Source organism: Peromyscus leucopus, chromosome 1, assembly GCF_004664715.2.
Source record: "Peromyscus leucopus breed LL Stock chromosome 1, UCI_PerLeu_2.1, whole genome shotgun sequence".
Classification (NCBI taxonomy): Eukaryota; Metazoa; Chordata; class Mammalia; order Rodentia; family Cricetidae; genus Peromyscus; species Peromyscus leucopus.
This window is the reverse complement of record NC_051063.1, coordinates 52,957,671-52,970,506: the sequence shown is the minus strand read 5'-3', so window position 1 is coordinate 52,970,506 and position 12,836 is coordinate 52,957,671. Positions and strand designations below refer to the sequence as shown.

General features: G+C 45.8%; 1 protein-coding gene across 1 annotated transcript in view; it reads left to right on the top strand.

Annotated features, from left to right (window-relative positions):
- Nucleotides 1-12,836, top strand: part of Armh3 (armadillo like helical domain containing 3) — a 175,499-nt gene that overhangs the window by 62,703 nt on the left and 99,960 nt on the right. Inside the window, exon 16 of the mRNA XM_037207348.1 lies at nt 12,534-12,616. Coding sequence (XP_037063243.1) covers nt 12,534-12,616 — 83 coding nt within the window. The remainder of the gene's footprint in view (nt 1-12,533; nt 12,617-12,836) is intronic.

Sequence of the window (12,836 nt, the reverse complement as noted above, 5' to 3'; positions counted from 1 at the left end):
GTGATGTCTTTCAGATACATGGTGGCTTTTCAAATGAACATATGTTTGATGGCCTGGGCAGCCTCATAATTTTCTTAAAGTGAAATCCATGAAGATCTGAACCTCTTGATTTTTTTCCCCACGATTTTCCATATCAAGAGAGTAGGGGACCATTTGCACAGGTCACTTCCCACCTCTCAAGAGGAAGAGGAGGTTGGCATTTGTTTGTTTGTTTGTTTGTTTGTTTTTTGTTTATGCATTTATGCATTTATGCATTGATTGATTGATTGGTTTTTCGAGGCAGAGTTCTCTGAGAAATAGCCCTGGCTGTCCTGGAACTCACTCCGTAGACCAGGCTGGCCTCAAATTCACAGAGATCCGTCTGCCACTGCCTCCCAAGTGGTAGGATTAAAGACATGCACCACAAGTGCTGGGCTTTTTTTAAATAGTAAAATAGACACTGGCCCTTAAACAAATGTGTTTTTGTTGTTCTCATTTTGAGTAAGGTCTTACAGCCTGTGTTCAATTGAAGCTGTCTGTGTAGTTGAGGATGGCCTTGAATATCTGCCCACCTGCCTTGTCTCCTGAGAGCTGGGTCACCAGCGTTCACCAGCGCGTTTGCTTAGTGTGGTGCAGACTTAGGGCTCACTCTGTGATAGGCAAGAACACAGTGAGCTGAGCTGCATCCCCAGACAGACGTTAGTTCAATTAAAATACAGATGGAGCCGATATGGTTTTCTAGGCCTTAGCGGGAAGGGGTCACAGATTTTGCCCAGATATGCTGACGCAGTGCAGCTCAGCTCCAGCGAGCCGTATGGCTCCAGGGATTCATCAACTTTCCTGAATTTCAGCGTGTGCTTCTTTAAAATGGGCACAATAATACCAGCTTCTCAGCAAGTGGAGAGCATGCAGTGCGTGACAGAATTTCTGGAAATCAGCAGGTACTTAATCAGTCGTACCCACCAAAGTTGTCCTTATTCAAAAGGACATTATCTGCAACAGGCTGCACCATTCTTTCTGATAGATGAGCAGCCATTGCTCACTCATTGCTCGCCCATTGGACCCAACTTCTCTTGTTGCTGCTGGTGGTGGTTTGGTCTTTCTTTCTTTCTTTCTTTCTTTCTTTCTTTCTTTCTTTCTTTCTTTCTTTCTTTCTTTCTTTCTTTCTTTCTTTCTTTCTTTCTTCCTTCTTCCTTCCTTCCTTCCTTCCTTCCTCCCTCCCTCCCTCCCTCCCTCCCTCCCTCCCTCCCTCCCTCCCTCTCTCTCTCTCTCCCTCTCTCTCTCTCTCCCTCTCCCTTTCTTTTTCTGTCTTTCTTTTTTTAAATTTTTTGAGACAGGGTCTGTCTGTGTAGCCCTGACTGTCCTAGAACTTGCTCTGTGGACCAGGCTGGCCTCAAACTCACAGAGATCCCCCTAACTCTGCCTCCCTAGTGCTGAGATTGAAGACATGTGCTACCACCCGTGGCTTGGACCAGACTTTTAACTCATTTGAGTCCCTGTAGAATAAGGTTGTTCTTTGGAAACCTTGTAGAGCAGGTATCAAAAGTGCTGGCCTTTGGGAGGCCGAGGCTGTGTTAGTGCTCCCCCCCCCATCCCTGCTTCCTTTAAAGAATTATCTGACAGTGAGCAATATGATCAGTTAAAGGGTTAAGCTACAGAGGAATAAAAAGCACATTCTGGTCCTTGTGTCTTCTCAATGGCTACAACATGTACTGTACTTGATTGCAAATGCTTACAGACATAGCACTAATTAACAGTACTGATTTTATACAATCACTCCCTTGTCTTTTCCTGGTTATCTTCATTTTTCCTTCCGTGCACTGCTACTTTTGTGGCTATCCTAAGAACAGTTTGGCTGGTCATGTGCCCAGTTGGCATCCAGGGGACAAGTAGATGAAGGGCAGTTTTCTAAAAATGAATGCGGATGAAGAGGGTGAGCTGGGAGCGGCCAGCACAGTCTCCCTGCTGCTCGTGTGCTGTCATTGAGAGCCTGATTGCCCATTCTCTATTGCCCTTGAAACTGCCCTGACGTAATGCTTTCCCTTGGCCTGCTGTCTAAGCTCTGGGCAAAGGTCTATGCCTTAATTGCAGAGGAATAAACTTGGTTATTAATTGTTTATGCCCAGCTTTTATTTGTTTTGGTTCTGATTTTGCATGAAGGTTACCCTGGCTTCTTGTACGGTCCATTATCCAATCATTGTGTGTATTGGACATAATTTTGAGAGTCAACTCTGAGAGAGTAAATTAGCAACAGTTTCACTTGATAACTATGTCTGATAGATGAGTGTATCAGTACATACAACAGTTTCACTGAAACTATGTCTGATAGATGAGTGTATCAGTACATACAACAGTTTCACTTGATAACTATGTCTGATAGATGAGTGTATCAGTACATACAACAGTTTCACTTGATAACTATGTCTGATAGATGAGTGTATCAGTACATACAACAGTTTCATGACAACTATGTTGATAGATGAGTGTATCAGTACATACAACAGTTTCACTTGATAACTATGTCTGATAGATGAGTGTATCAGTACATACAACAGTTTCACTTGATAACTATGTCTGATAGATGAGTGTATCAGTACATACAACAGTTTCACTTGATAACTATGTCTGATAGATGAGTGTATCAGTACATACAACAGTTTCACTTGATAACTATGTCTGATAGATGAGTGTATCAGTACATATATGAGTCACCCATGTAAGAAGCTGGGTGTTATGGTGCAAGTTTGTAATCCCAGCACTGCGGAGGCAGAGACAGGAGGATCCCAGAGGTCATTGACCAGCTGGCCTTACCTAATCAACAAGCTCCAGATCCAGGGAAGGACCTTGTCCCAAAAAATTGAGGTGGACAGCTCCTAAGGAATACATGCCCAAGGCTGACTTCTGGTACCCACATGAACCTCCACATATGTATGAATGCCTGTGTGCATTGTACCTATACACACACAAAAGAGGGAGTCAGGGAGAGGCAGACACAGACACTGTACCGAGTACAGTGGTGTAGGCCTGGAATCCCAGCACTTGGGAAGTGGAGGCAAGAGGATCAGGGATTCAAGGCTAGTCTCTTCTTTGCAGTGAATTAAAGGTCAACTTGGGTTACATGAGACCCTGTCTCAAAAATCAGCCCAGAGACGGTTCCACCCACAGTGGGCCAGGCCCTGCCCGGACACCACTTGCCTGTAGCTCAATCTTACTGAAACATTTTTTTTTCTTGTTTGATTTTTCGAGACAGGGTTTCTCTGTGTAGTTTTGGTACCTGTCCTGGAACTCACTCTGTAGCCCAGGCTGGCCTCGACCTCACAGAGATCTGCCTGGCTCTGCCTCCCGAGTTCTAAGATTAAAGGTGTGCGCCACCACCATCCAGCTGGACACATTTTCTTTCTTCCTTCCCTTCTTTCCCTCTCTCTTTCTTTCTTTTCTTTTTTAGTTTTTTGAGACAGGGTTTCTCTGTGTAACTTTGGAGCCTGTCCTGGAACTCACTCTGTAGCCCAGGCTGGTCTCGAACTCACAGAGATCCACCAAGAATGCATTTTCTTAATTGAGGTTCCCTCCTCTTAGATGACTTTAGCTTGTGTCAAGTTGACATAAAACCAGTCAGCACAAGGGTCAAGTGCAGATGGGGACAAAAAGCCTGACAGTGCCCAGGAGCGTCTTGTAAAGAATATTACCAATGAGAATCGAGAGAAGTGTGGTAGCAGTGTAACCAGTAAGTTGGACTCGGCACTTATGGTGAAGGGTTCTTGTCCTTTACACTTGGCCTCAGCCATTGTTTTGGTGATGCAGAGAACACTGAGTTGGAGACCGGCCTCTGGTCCGCTTTTATCACACTACTTGGTGTGCATGTTCTTTTCTTTTGCTGTGACTGTCTGAGGAGTAGCAGCCGCAGGGAGGAAGGTTTCCTTCAGGGGACAGCCCATCACGACAGAGGAGGCACAGCGGCAGGAGTGGGAGCAGCTGGTCTGTGTGTCGTAGTCAAGGAGAGAGGTGAAACTCGGCTCCAGTTTCTTCAGGACCCACCCCAGTGCTGCCACCCACATTCAGTGTGTTTCGTCCCTCTTTGGTTTTACCTTACAACGCCTTATAAGACACACCAAGAGGTGTGTTTCCATGGTGATTCTAAATGCAGTCAATTGACTCCTTGTCAGTTTGATTAACCACCAGTGGGTGAGAATGGGGTGGGGTGGGCTTTTTCTAAAACATGAGAAATTGGATTAAATGGCCTCTGAGAATCTTAATTCTGGAAATTGATTCTCAGCTAGGTCAAAGCCTTTCAGACTTAGAACTTCCCTTATAGTAAGGCAGAAGGGGGAAGAGAACGTATGTGTAGTGGTGTCCGCATAACTGGTGTAATGTGTATGACGCCAGTGAGATGATAAAGGAGAAAGCAGTACTTACAGGATAGCAGGGGCACTGTCTCTGCAAGGTTAAGATCTTTAATGACAGGCTTTTTGGAGCCAAGTTTAAGCTTGCTTTGTTCATCTTAGCTCCCTGTGAAAAATCCCTCTAGACTAGGCTCAGTAGCTCAGCCACTTGCCTAGTATGTGAGTAGTCCTGGGTTCAGTTTCCAGCATTGCAACAAACAAAAAGAAATATCCTCTAGGGCAGTGGTTCAACCTTCTAAAGCTGAGGCCCTTTAATGCAGTTCCTCATGGTGTGGTTATCACCAATCATAGGATTATTTTCATTGCTACTTCATAACTGTAATTTTTCTGCTGTTATTAAATCATAATGTAAATATCTGGGTTTTCTGATGGTCTTAGGCCACCCCCGTGAAAGGGTCATTCCACTCCCTAAGGGTCATGACCCACAGATTGAGAACTGCTGCTCTAAGAGTTTATTTTATTTTCTGGTGGCCTTTGGGGGACAGAATGATATCTGACCGGAATCATCAGTGTAAACAAGTCTCTGCAGCACACACCGAAGCGTCCCAGTGCTGGGAACACCCCCACACACTGTTCAGCTCTGCCTGCATCTGCAGCAGTTTGGACGAAGTTGCTTGTTGGCTTGTACTAGAATTTCTCTCTTCCCCATTTTATCACTCCGTCATTCCTAACTCTGAATTAGTAGTAATCCATTGCAGGAACAAAATCATTCCCACTTCCTGTCCTCCAGATTCCTGCTCTTTAATTACCACACACCTTTGCCCTTGTTAATTGGATGTGTATCCAAGCCATGTCTTTGTCCACCCTCATGCTCTTCTCTTTTCTTTCTCCTGTCCTCTGGGAGTTTATGGAGTCTGTTAGGCGTCCATCCAGTCATAGGACTGTGTGAGCGCTAGGTTTGAGGGAGGGGAGGTGTTAGATTGCTGAGACAGTGTGAAGATGGAAGGCCAGAGCACACAGTGAGGATCAGCCTCTCTCCTGGGGAAACTGAGAGGCCTGCCAGAGCGCAAGGTGAGGGGCTTCGGAGCGAGGGAATTTGTTACAGCCTAGGGGCTAGGTGAGTCTGCAGTCTGTCCTTTCTGAAATTGTTTGTTCAAGGCAGACAGACTATCTTGGGAGACAGGTTTTCTCAACAGCCGTTCCATTCTGGGATGCTGATCAGGGTCAGCTGTAATCTCACACTGAGGCACCTTGTCAGTGAGCAGCCCCAAATAACTGAGCAAGGTGAACTTCAGCAAGGACACAAGTGTGGGCTGAGGTTCGTCATTTTCATGTGGCTCTTACCCAGCCACTGTTATTCCTGGAGCTGCTAGTAGGAGCTGAGAAGACTCTGGAACTCCCTGGAGCTCCTCTGTAGCTCCCTGCACTACCCTGCTTGAGTCCAGTCCAGTAGGTCACTTGTCAACAGACACCATCAAAAGAGCTTCCTGTCATTTGCCTTTCCATCACAGAACTCTAGAGACAGAAGTAGAGTACATGAATCCAGGAGGCAGTCTTCTCTGTCTCTGTTGCCTTGCTCTTCAAGGGGAATAGTGAGCCTTTAGAACCAAACGTCGTCGTCGTTGGTGCAGCTGGCTCTGGCTCTGCCCTTGCCTGCCGTCTCTTTCCGGCGCTGTAAGAGGATTGACTGCCTGCAGGAGGACTGCTGTGTGGGAGCCTCCCTCCGCAGTCTCTTCTCCTCTTCCCTGCTGCTCCAGATCGCAGCACGCAGACCTCTGGGAGAGCAGGAAACGTCACAGAAAGTGCTGGCAGCATAGGAGAACAGACTTCTTTGCTCACCAAAAAGATGTGGTTTAGAAAGTAAGTCCAAGCTAGGCGTGGTGGTGTGCTCTCGTAATCCTCATACTTGGTAGGGAGGCAGAGGCAGGAAGATCGTGGATTCCAGGTGGGCCTGGGTTCCCTTGAGATCTTGTCTCAAAAATTAACTAATTAAATTAGGGCACAGAGAGATGGCTTAGCATTTAAGAGAACTTGCACATGCCTTTAATCCCAGCACTCGGGAGGCAGAGCCAGGTGGATCTCTGTGAGTCCAGCCTGGTCTACAGAGTGAAATCCAGAACAGGCTCCAAAACTACACAGAGAAACCCTGACTCGGGGAAGAGAGAGAGAGAGAGAGAGAGAGAGAGAGAGAGAGAGAGAGAGAGAGAGAGAACACGAACGAACTTGCTGTACCATTAGGAGCTCAAACCCCAGCACCCACAGAACAGTCATGTGCATGCCTGTAATCCCACCCTGAGGGTGGGGCTGGAGGGAAGGGTGGGTGGAAACAAGAGTGTAACTAGAGTTTTCCTGCCTGGCCCTCAGTCAGGACAAATCTTTGTCACCCGCCAGTCCCACAGCCGCTCAGACCCAACCAAGTAAACACAGAGACTTATATTGCTTACAAACTGTATGGCTATGGCAGGCTTCTTGCTAACTGTTCTTATATCTTAAATTAATCCATTTCCATAAATCTATACCTTGCCACGTGGCTCGTGGCTTACCAGTGTCTTCACATGCTTCTTGTCTTGGTGGCGGCTGGCAGTGTCTCTCTTTCGCCTTCCTGTTCTTTCTTTTCTCCTCTCTGTTAGTCCCGCCTATACTTCCTGCCTAGCCACGGGCCAATCAGTGTTTTATTTATTGACCAATCAGAGCAATTTGACATACAGAACATCCCACAGCACAAGAGGATCCTTGGTGCTTGTTTTCAGCCTAGCCAAGAAAACTGGAGTGTCAGGTTCAGGGAGAAGAAAAGACTAAGGCTTTCTTTGTGGGTGGAACAAGGGAGGTGTAGGGCAGGAGAGGACTGTGGACTAGAGCTCATTGCCCTCTTTCCCACCAAGAAGGGTAGTAGTGGACACAGAGTTTGGATTTGATCCCTAGACAGATGTCCTAGGTCAGCAGTTCTCAACCTGTGGGTCAAGACCCCTTTGGTGATCAAAGGACCTTTTCACAGGGGTCGTCTAAGACTGTTGGGAAACACAGATATTTACATTATGATTCATTGGGCTGGAGAGATGGCTCAGCCGTTAAAGGCTAGGCTCACAACCAAAAATACATTATGATTCATAACAGTAGCAAAATCACAGTTATGAAGTAGGAACGAACTAACTTTATGGTTGGGGTCAGCACACATGAGGACCTGTGTTAAAGGGTGCAGCGTTAGGAAGGGCGAGAGCCACTGTCCTATGTGAATGAGTACAAGGTAACTGAAAATTCCCATTGCCAAAAGGTCTTTAGAGTTGCAGAGTTACCCTACAGACTTTCCGTTTATCAAGATTGCTTCAGTTTAGGCAGTCTCTTCCCTGACTGTCAGGCACAGAAAAATCTTTCAGGTAAATGATGTTGCTGTCAGAGTGAACAGAGCTAGCTACACTTTCCTCTGAAAAACTAGAACACTTAAGATTTCTTCCCCCTGGGGCTGAATCTCGCTCTTCGGTTAGGAATGCTGACTCTCTTGTAGAGGACTGGAATTTGGTTTCCAGGACAGTTGCCTGGAACTCTAGCTACAGGGGATCCAAGGCCATGGGGGCTCATGTACACTGATATACGATGAAAAAAAAAATCTTTAAAAAGTTTAGTAAAAAAGCATTTTTTTCTTGTTGTGGTTGGTACTGGGGATTGAACACAGGTCCATGCACACCAGGTCCGTGCTCTGCAGTTGAGCTTTATTGCTCCAGCATGGGTGGGGTTGTTGAGAAAAAGGTCTCATTCGGTAACCTGTGCTGACCTGGAATTCACTGTACAGCCCAGGTGGCCTACAACTTACAACAGTTCTGCCTGTGCCCGCCAAGGCCAGCTCCTTGAATACAGGGTCTCCCTAAGTTGGCTCTCGAGGCCTAAACTTTGGATCAGCCTGCCTCGCCTGGCCTCCAGAGGAGCTGTGCGCGCACACCATGCAGAACTCCCTTCAGATCTCCTCATGAGCTGTCTTTCTGTGCGGGGTCGCACAGCTGCGGCTTCTGCCGTACAGCTGCGGCTTCTGCCGCACAGCTGCGGCTTCTGCCGCACATCTGCCGCAGCTGGAACCGTTCAAATATGTACACAGCCCTTCTCACCGTGATGTTCGAAACAGGCGTGCCGCTGAGACTTGTTGACAGTGGATGCTGGCAGGCTGAGGTGGAAGGGCCCTGAGTTTTACTTGTAAATTGAGAAAGTTTGATGGGGAAATCACTATGTGGGAGGAAATTTGGAACACTAAGATGTCAGTTTAGCAGTCACATTTTTGAGCTTAATTGCTTGTAAGAAGGGGTAAAGAGAAGTCGATTTTTTTAAAACCTTAAATGGGTAGATAGGCAGACATGCATCTGGAAGATCAGTGTTTGCCTTTTTCTCTTTTTAAAAGACACAGTGTCATTTAGCCCAGGCTAGCCTTGATCTCACTGTGTAACTAGAGTTGGCCTTGAACCCCTAACACTCCTTCGTTACCATCCAAGTGCTCAGGTCACATGTGTGTGGTACCACACTGGCCCACTTTCCTGAAATCTACCAGTTTATGTGTGCTGGAGATTGAGCCAGGGCCGTGTCTACGCCAGGCGAACTGTCTAGCATTGAGCTACATTACACAGACTTTAATCAGCTTTTAAAAGACCTAGGGTCCGGTGGCACAGGCCTGTTAGTGCATCTTTCAAAAAGCCAAGTTAAAGCATCCTGCAGAGTAAGTTCAAGGCCACAGTAGGCACTTAGGAGCTCTGTCTTGCAATGCAGACGCAGCGTTGGGGACGTGTCAGTGCCTGGAGTGCTTGCTAAGCAAGCGCGAGGACTAAGTCTGCATCCCCAGACCCGGATACAAGTTTAGCAGGATGGCACATGTCTGCAGTCCTGACTGTGGGATGAGATGCAGGGACAGCAGAATCCCCAGAAGGTTTATGCAGGGGCAGACAGTCAAGAAAAAGACACCCAAGATTGTCCTCTGAGCTCCACGCACATGCCGCAACATGAACAAACCTGAACATACATCATATACACACACACCCCACACCCACACACTAAACAAAGGACAGTAGCTCAGTGGGTGGTAGAGACAAGGCCCTCAGTACTGCACCCTCCACTCCTGGAAATGAATAAAACACCTTGACAAGGGTCCCAAGAGTGCATCCAGTGAAAGAAAAAGGGGACAAACAGGATTATATTGGATGATACATAGCAATATAAGCAGTATGGACAACCTACAGAATGGGAGAGAAATTATCAAACTGTTCGCTGAGAAAAGATTAAAGACTTGGTTTTAAAGATTTATTTTTTGAGCTGGGTATGGTTGTAGAGGCCTTTAATCCCAGCACAGGGGAAGCAGAGACAGGAGGATCTTCTGAGTTCAAGGCCAGCCTAGGGCTACATAGTGAGAGTCTGTCTTAAAACAAACAAACAAACAAAAAAAGATTTATTTTTTATTAAAAATGTCTGTGTATGGGTGGTGGTCTGTGCACATGAATGCAGGTGCTGGCAGAAGCCAGAGGGTTGGATTCCGTTGGAGCTGGAGTTACAGGAAGTGGTGAGAGCCTCCCTTCCAATGGGTGCTGGGAGACAAATTAGGTCCTCCGCAAGAGCAGCATAGACTCTTAACTGCTGAGCCAGCTCTCCTGCCCCTGACAAGAGACTGATACTCAGCATTGATATGGACTCAAAAACTTAAGAAAATAATACAATTTGAAAGAGAGCAAAAGGGCCGGGTGTGGTAATCCCAGCATTTGGGAGGTGGAGGCAGAAGGATCAGGAGTTCAACACCAGCCTCTATATACAGCAAGTTTGAGGCTGGTCTGGGCTACATGAGGTTTTCTTTCACAGATGGATGAGGAAAGGGGCAGGAAGTGTGGTTACAAATGGACAGGTGTCTGGAGGTGTAGAACACATACTTAGAATTTACATGGCTCTGGGCTCACTCAACACTTGTTTCATTCCCAACTCTATAGAGAGTTGGAGGCCAGCCTGTCCTCCTCCCATGTATGTGTTTGTGTATACACACACGTAAATTTTTATGGTATAGGAGGCATGGTAGTACATGTCTACAATCCTAGCACTCAGGGACAGAAGCAGGAAGATTCTGAATTTGAGGCCAGCATGGGCCATGAGCCAAACTGTCTTCTGTTCCTGTCTTACTTTCTATTGCTGTGACCAAACACCATAACTAAGGCCACTTATAAAAGAAAGTGTCGCCGGGCGGGGATGGCGCACGCCTTTAATCCCAGCACTTGGGAGGCAAAGCCAGGCGGATCTCTGTGAGTTCGAGGCCAGCCTGGACTACCAAGTGAGTTCCAGGAAATGCTCCAAAGCTACACAGAGAAACCTTGTCTGGGGGGGTGGTACCAAAATAAATAAATAAATAAATAAATAAATAAATAAATAAATAAATAAATAAAAAAAAAACAAATAAATAAATAAAAGCATTTAATTGGTCTTATGGTTTCAGAGTTTAGAGTTGTCTTAGTCAGAGTTACTATTGCTGTGATGAAACACCATGATCAAATACCCCGGAAAGGAAAGGATTTATTTATGTGGCTTATGTTTCCACATCACTGTTCATCATCAAAGGAAGTCAGGACAGGAACTCAAACAGGGCAGGAACCTGGAGGCAGGAACTGATGCAGAGGCCATGGAGAAATGCTGTTTACTGGCTTGCTCACCATGACTTGCTCAGCCTGCTTTCTTTTAAAGAACCTAGGATCAACAGCCCAGGGGTGGCCCCACCCATAATGGGCTGGGCCCTTCCACATCAGTCATTAATTAAGAAAATGTCCTACAGACTTGCTTGTATCCCAATCTTATGGAGGCATTTTCTCAATTGAGGTTCCCTTCGCTCAGATGACTCTAGTGTGTATCAAGTTGGCTAAAAACTAGCCATGCTAAGAGTCCATGAGGGCTGAGCAGGTGCACAGTGGCAGAAGTAGCTGAGAGCTCACATCTTGATCCAAAAGCTGGAAGCAGAGAAGAGACACACAGGGAATGATGTAAATATTTTGAAACCTTAAAAACCTACCCTCGGGGGCTGAAGAGATGGCTCAGCGGTTAAGAGCACCGACTGCTCTTCCAGAGGTCCTGAATTCAATTCCCAGCACCCACATGGTGGCTCACAACCATCTGTAATGAGATCTGGCACCCTCTTCTGTGTACATAATAAATAAATAAATCTTTAAAAAAAAAAAAAAAACCCTACCCTTAGTGACACACCCTCTCCAACAAGACCACACCTCCTAATCCTTCCCAAACAGTTTCACCAACTGGGGACCAAGTATTCCAACATATGAGCCTATGGGGTGCGGGGTCATTCTCATTCAAACTACAACAGCTCCCCCATTCCCATCAAAAGAAAAGTTATGTACATAGCAGTGGGAAATTAGCCCAAGAAAGAATCAAATCCTGTCATTTGTAGCCAGATGGAAAGTGGGATGGAATTGGGGGAATGTATGTCAAGTTAGATAAGCCAGACACAGAAAGACAAATACCATATTCTCTCTCAGACATGGAAGTTAAAAAAATGTTGATCTTGATGTAGAGTAGCGATTACTAGATGCTGGTAATTGGGGGAGGGTGGGGAGCTGTTGGGTAACAGGTACCAAAAGGCAGCTGCAGCTGGATAGAAAAAAGGAGGTGCTAGTGTTCCATACCACAGTGAAATGGTGGTATGTTTTTGTTTTTTGTGGTTTTTTTTTTTTTTTTCCAAGACAGGATTTCTCTGTGTTGTTTTGGTGCCTGTCCTGGTTCTATCTATCTCTGTAGCCCAGGCTGGCCTCAAATTCACAGAGATCTGCCTGACTCTGCCTCCCAAGTACTGGGATTAAAGGCGTGCGCCACCACTACCCGGCTATTGGTGGTGTTTTGTAACAGCCTGTCTTACACACACACACACAAATACTTGTTAACAATAAAAAAAAGACCTTAGTTTCTGAGACTCACTTTGTACCTATGGATTTCTATAGAGCTATTCTGCTTTTATTTACTTAATTTTTATTACATTTGTGTGTGTGTGTGTGTGTGTGTGTGTGTGTTATGTGGACACGTGTGGAGGTCAGTTGACAACATGTGGGAGTTAGCTCTCTCCTACTGTGTGCATTTTGGAACCACTGAGGTCATCACACTTTGTAGCAAATGCCTTTGCTCACTGAGCCATCTTGATGGCCCTTACTTTTATTGATTATACTGATTATGATTTGAATAATTTGTTGTTTTTTTCCTCTCAAGCCTTGATAAACTTGCTGAAGTTCCTTATGTCAAATGAAACTGTACTTTTGGCCAAACACAACATTTTTACATTGGCTCTTATGGTGAGTATTAATAAAAACATTTGTTTTTCTGAAGCCAATATAGTATGGTAGAAATGGAATGGTTTGTGATAGGAACCAAGGTCTGGGGCCTCAGCTGTGTTTTCCTTATGGATCAGAGTCTTAAACCTGAGCATCCTCACTCTTAGTCATTTATTTGGCCTTGGAGGCATGGATACAGATTACATCTCTGTATGAATACTGAGCTTGGTCCCAGCAAAAA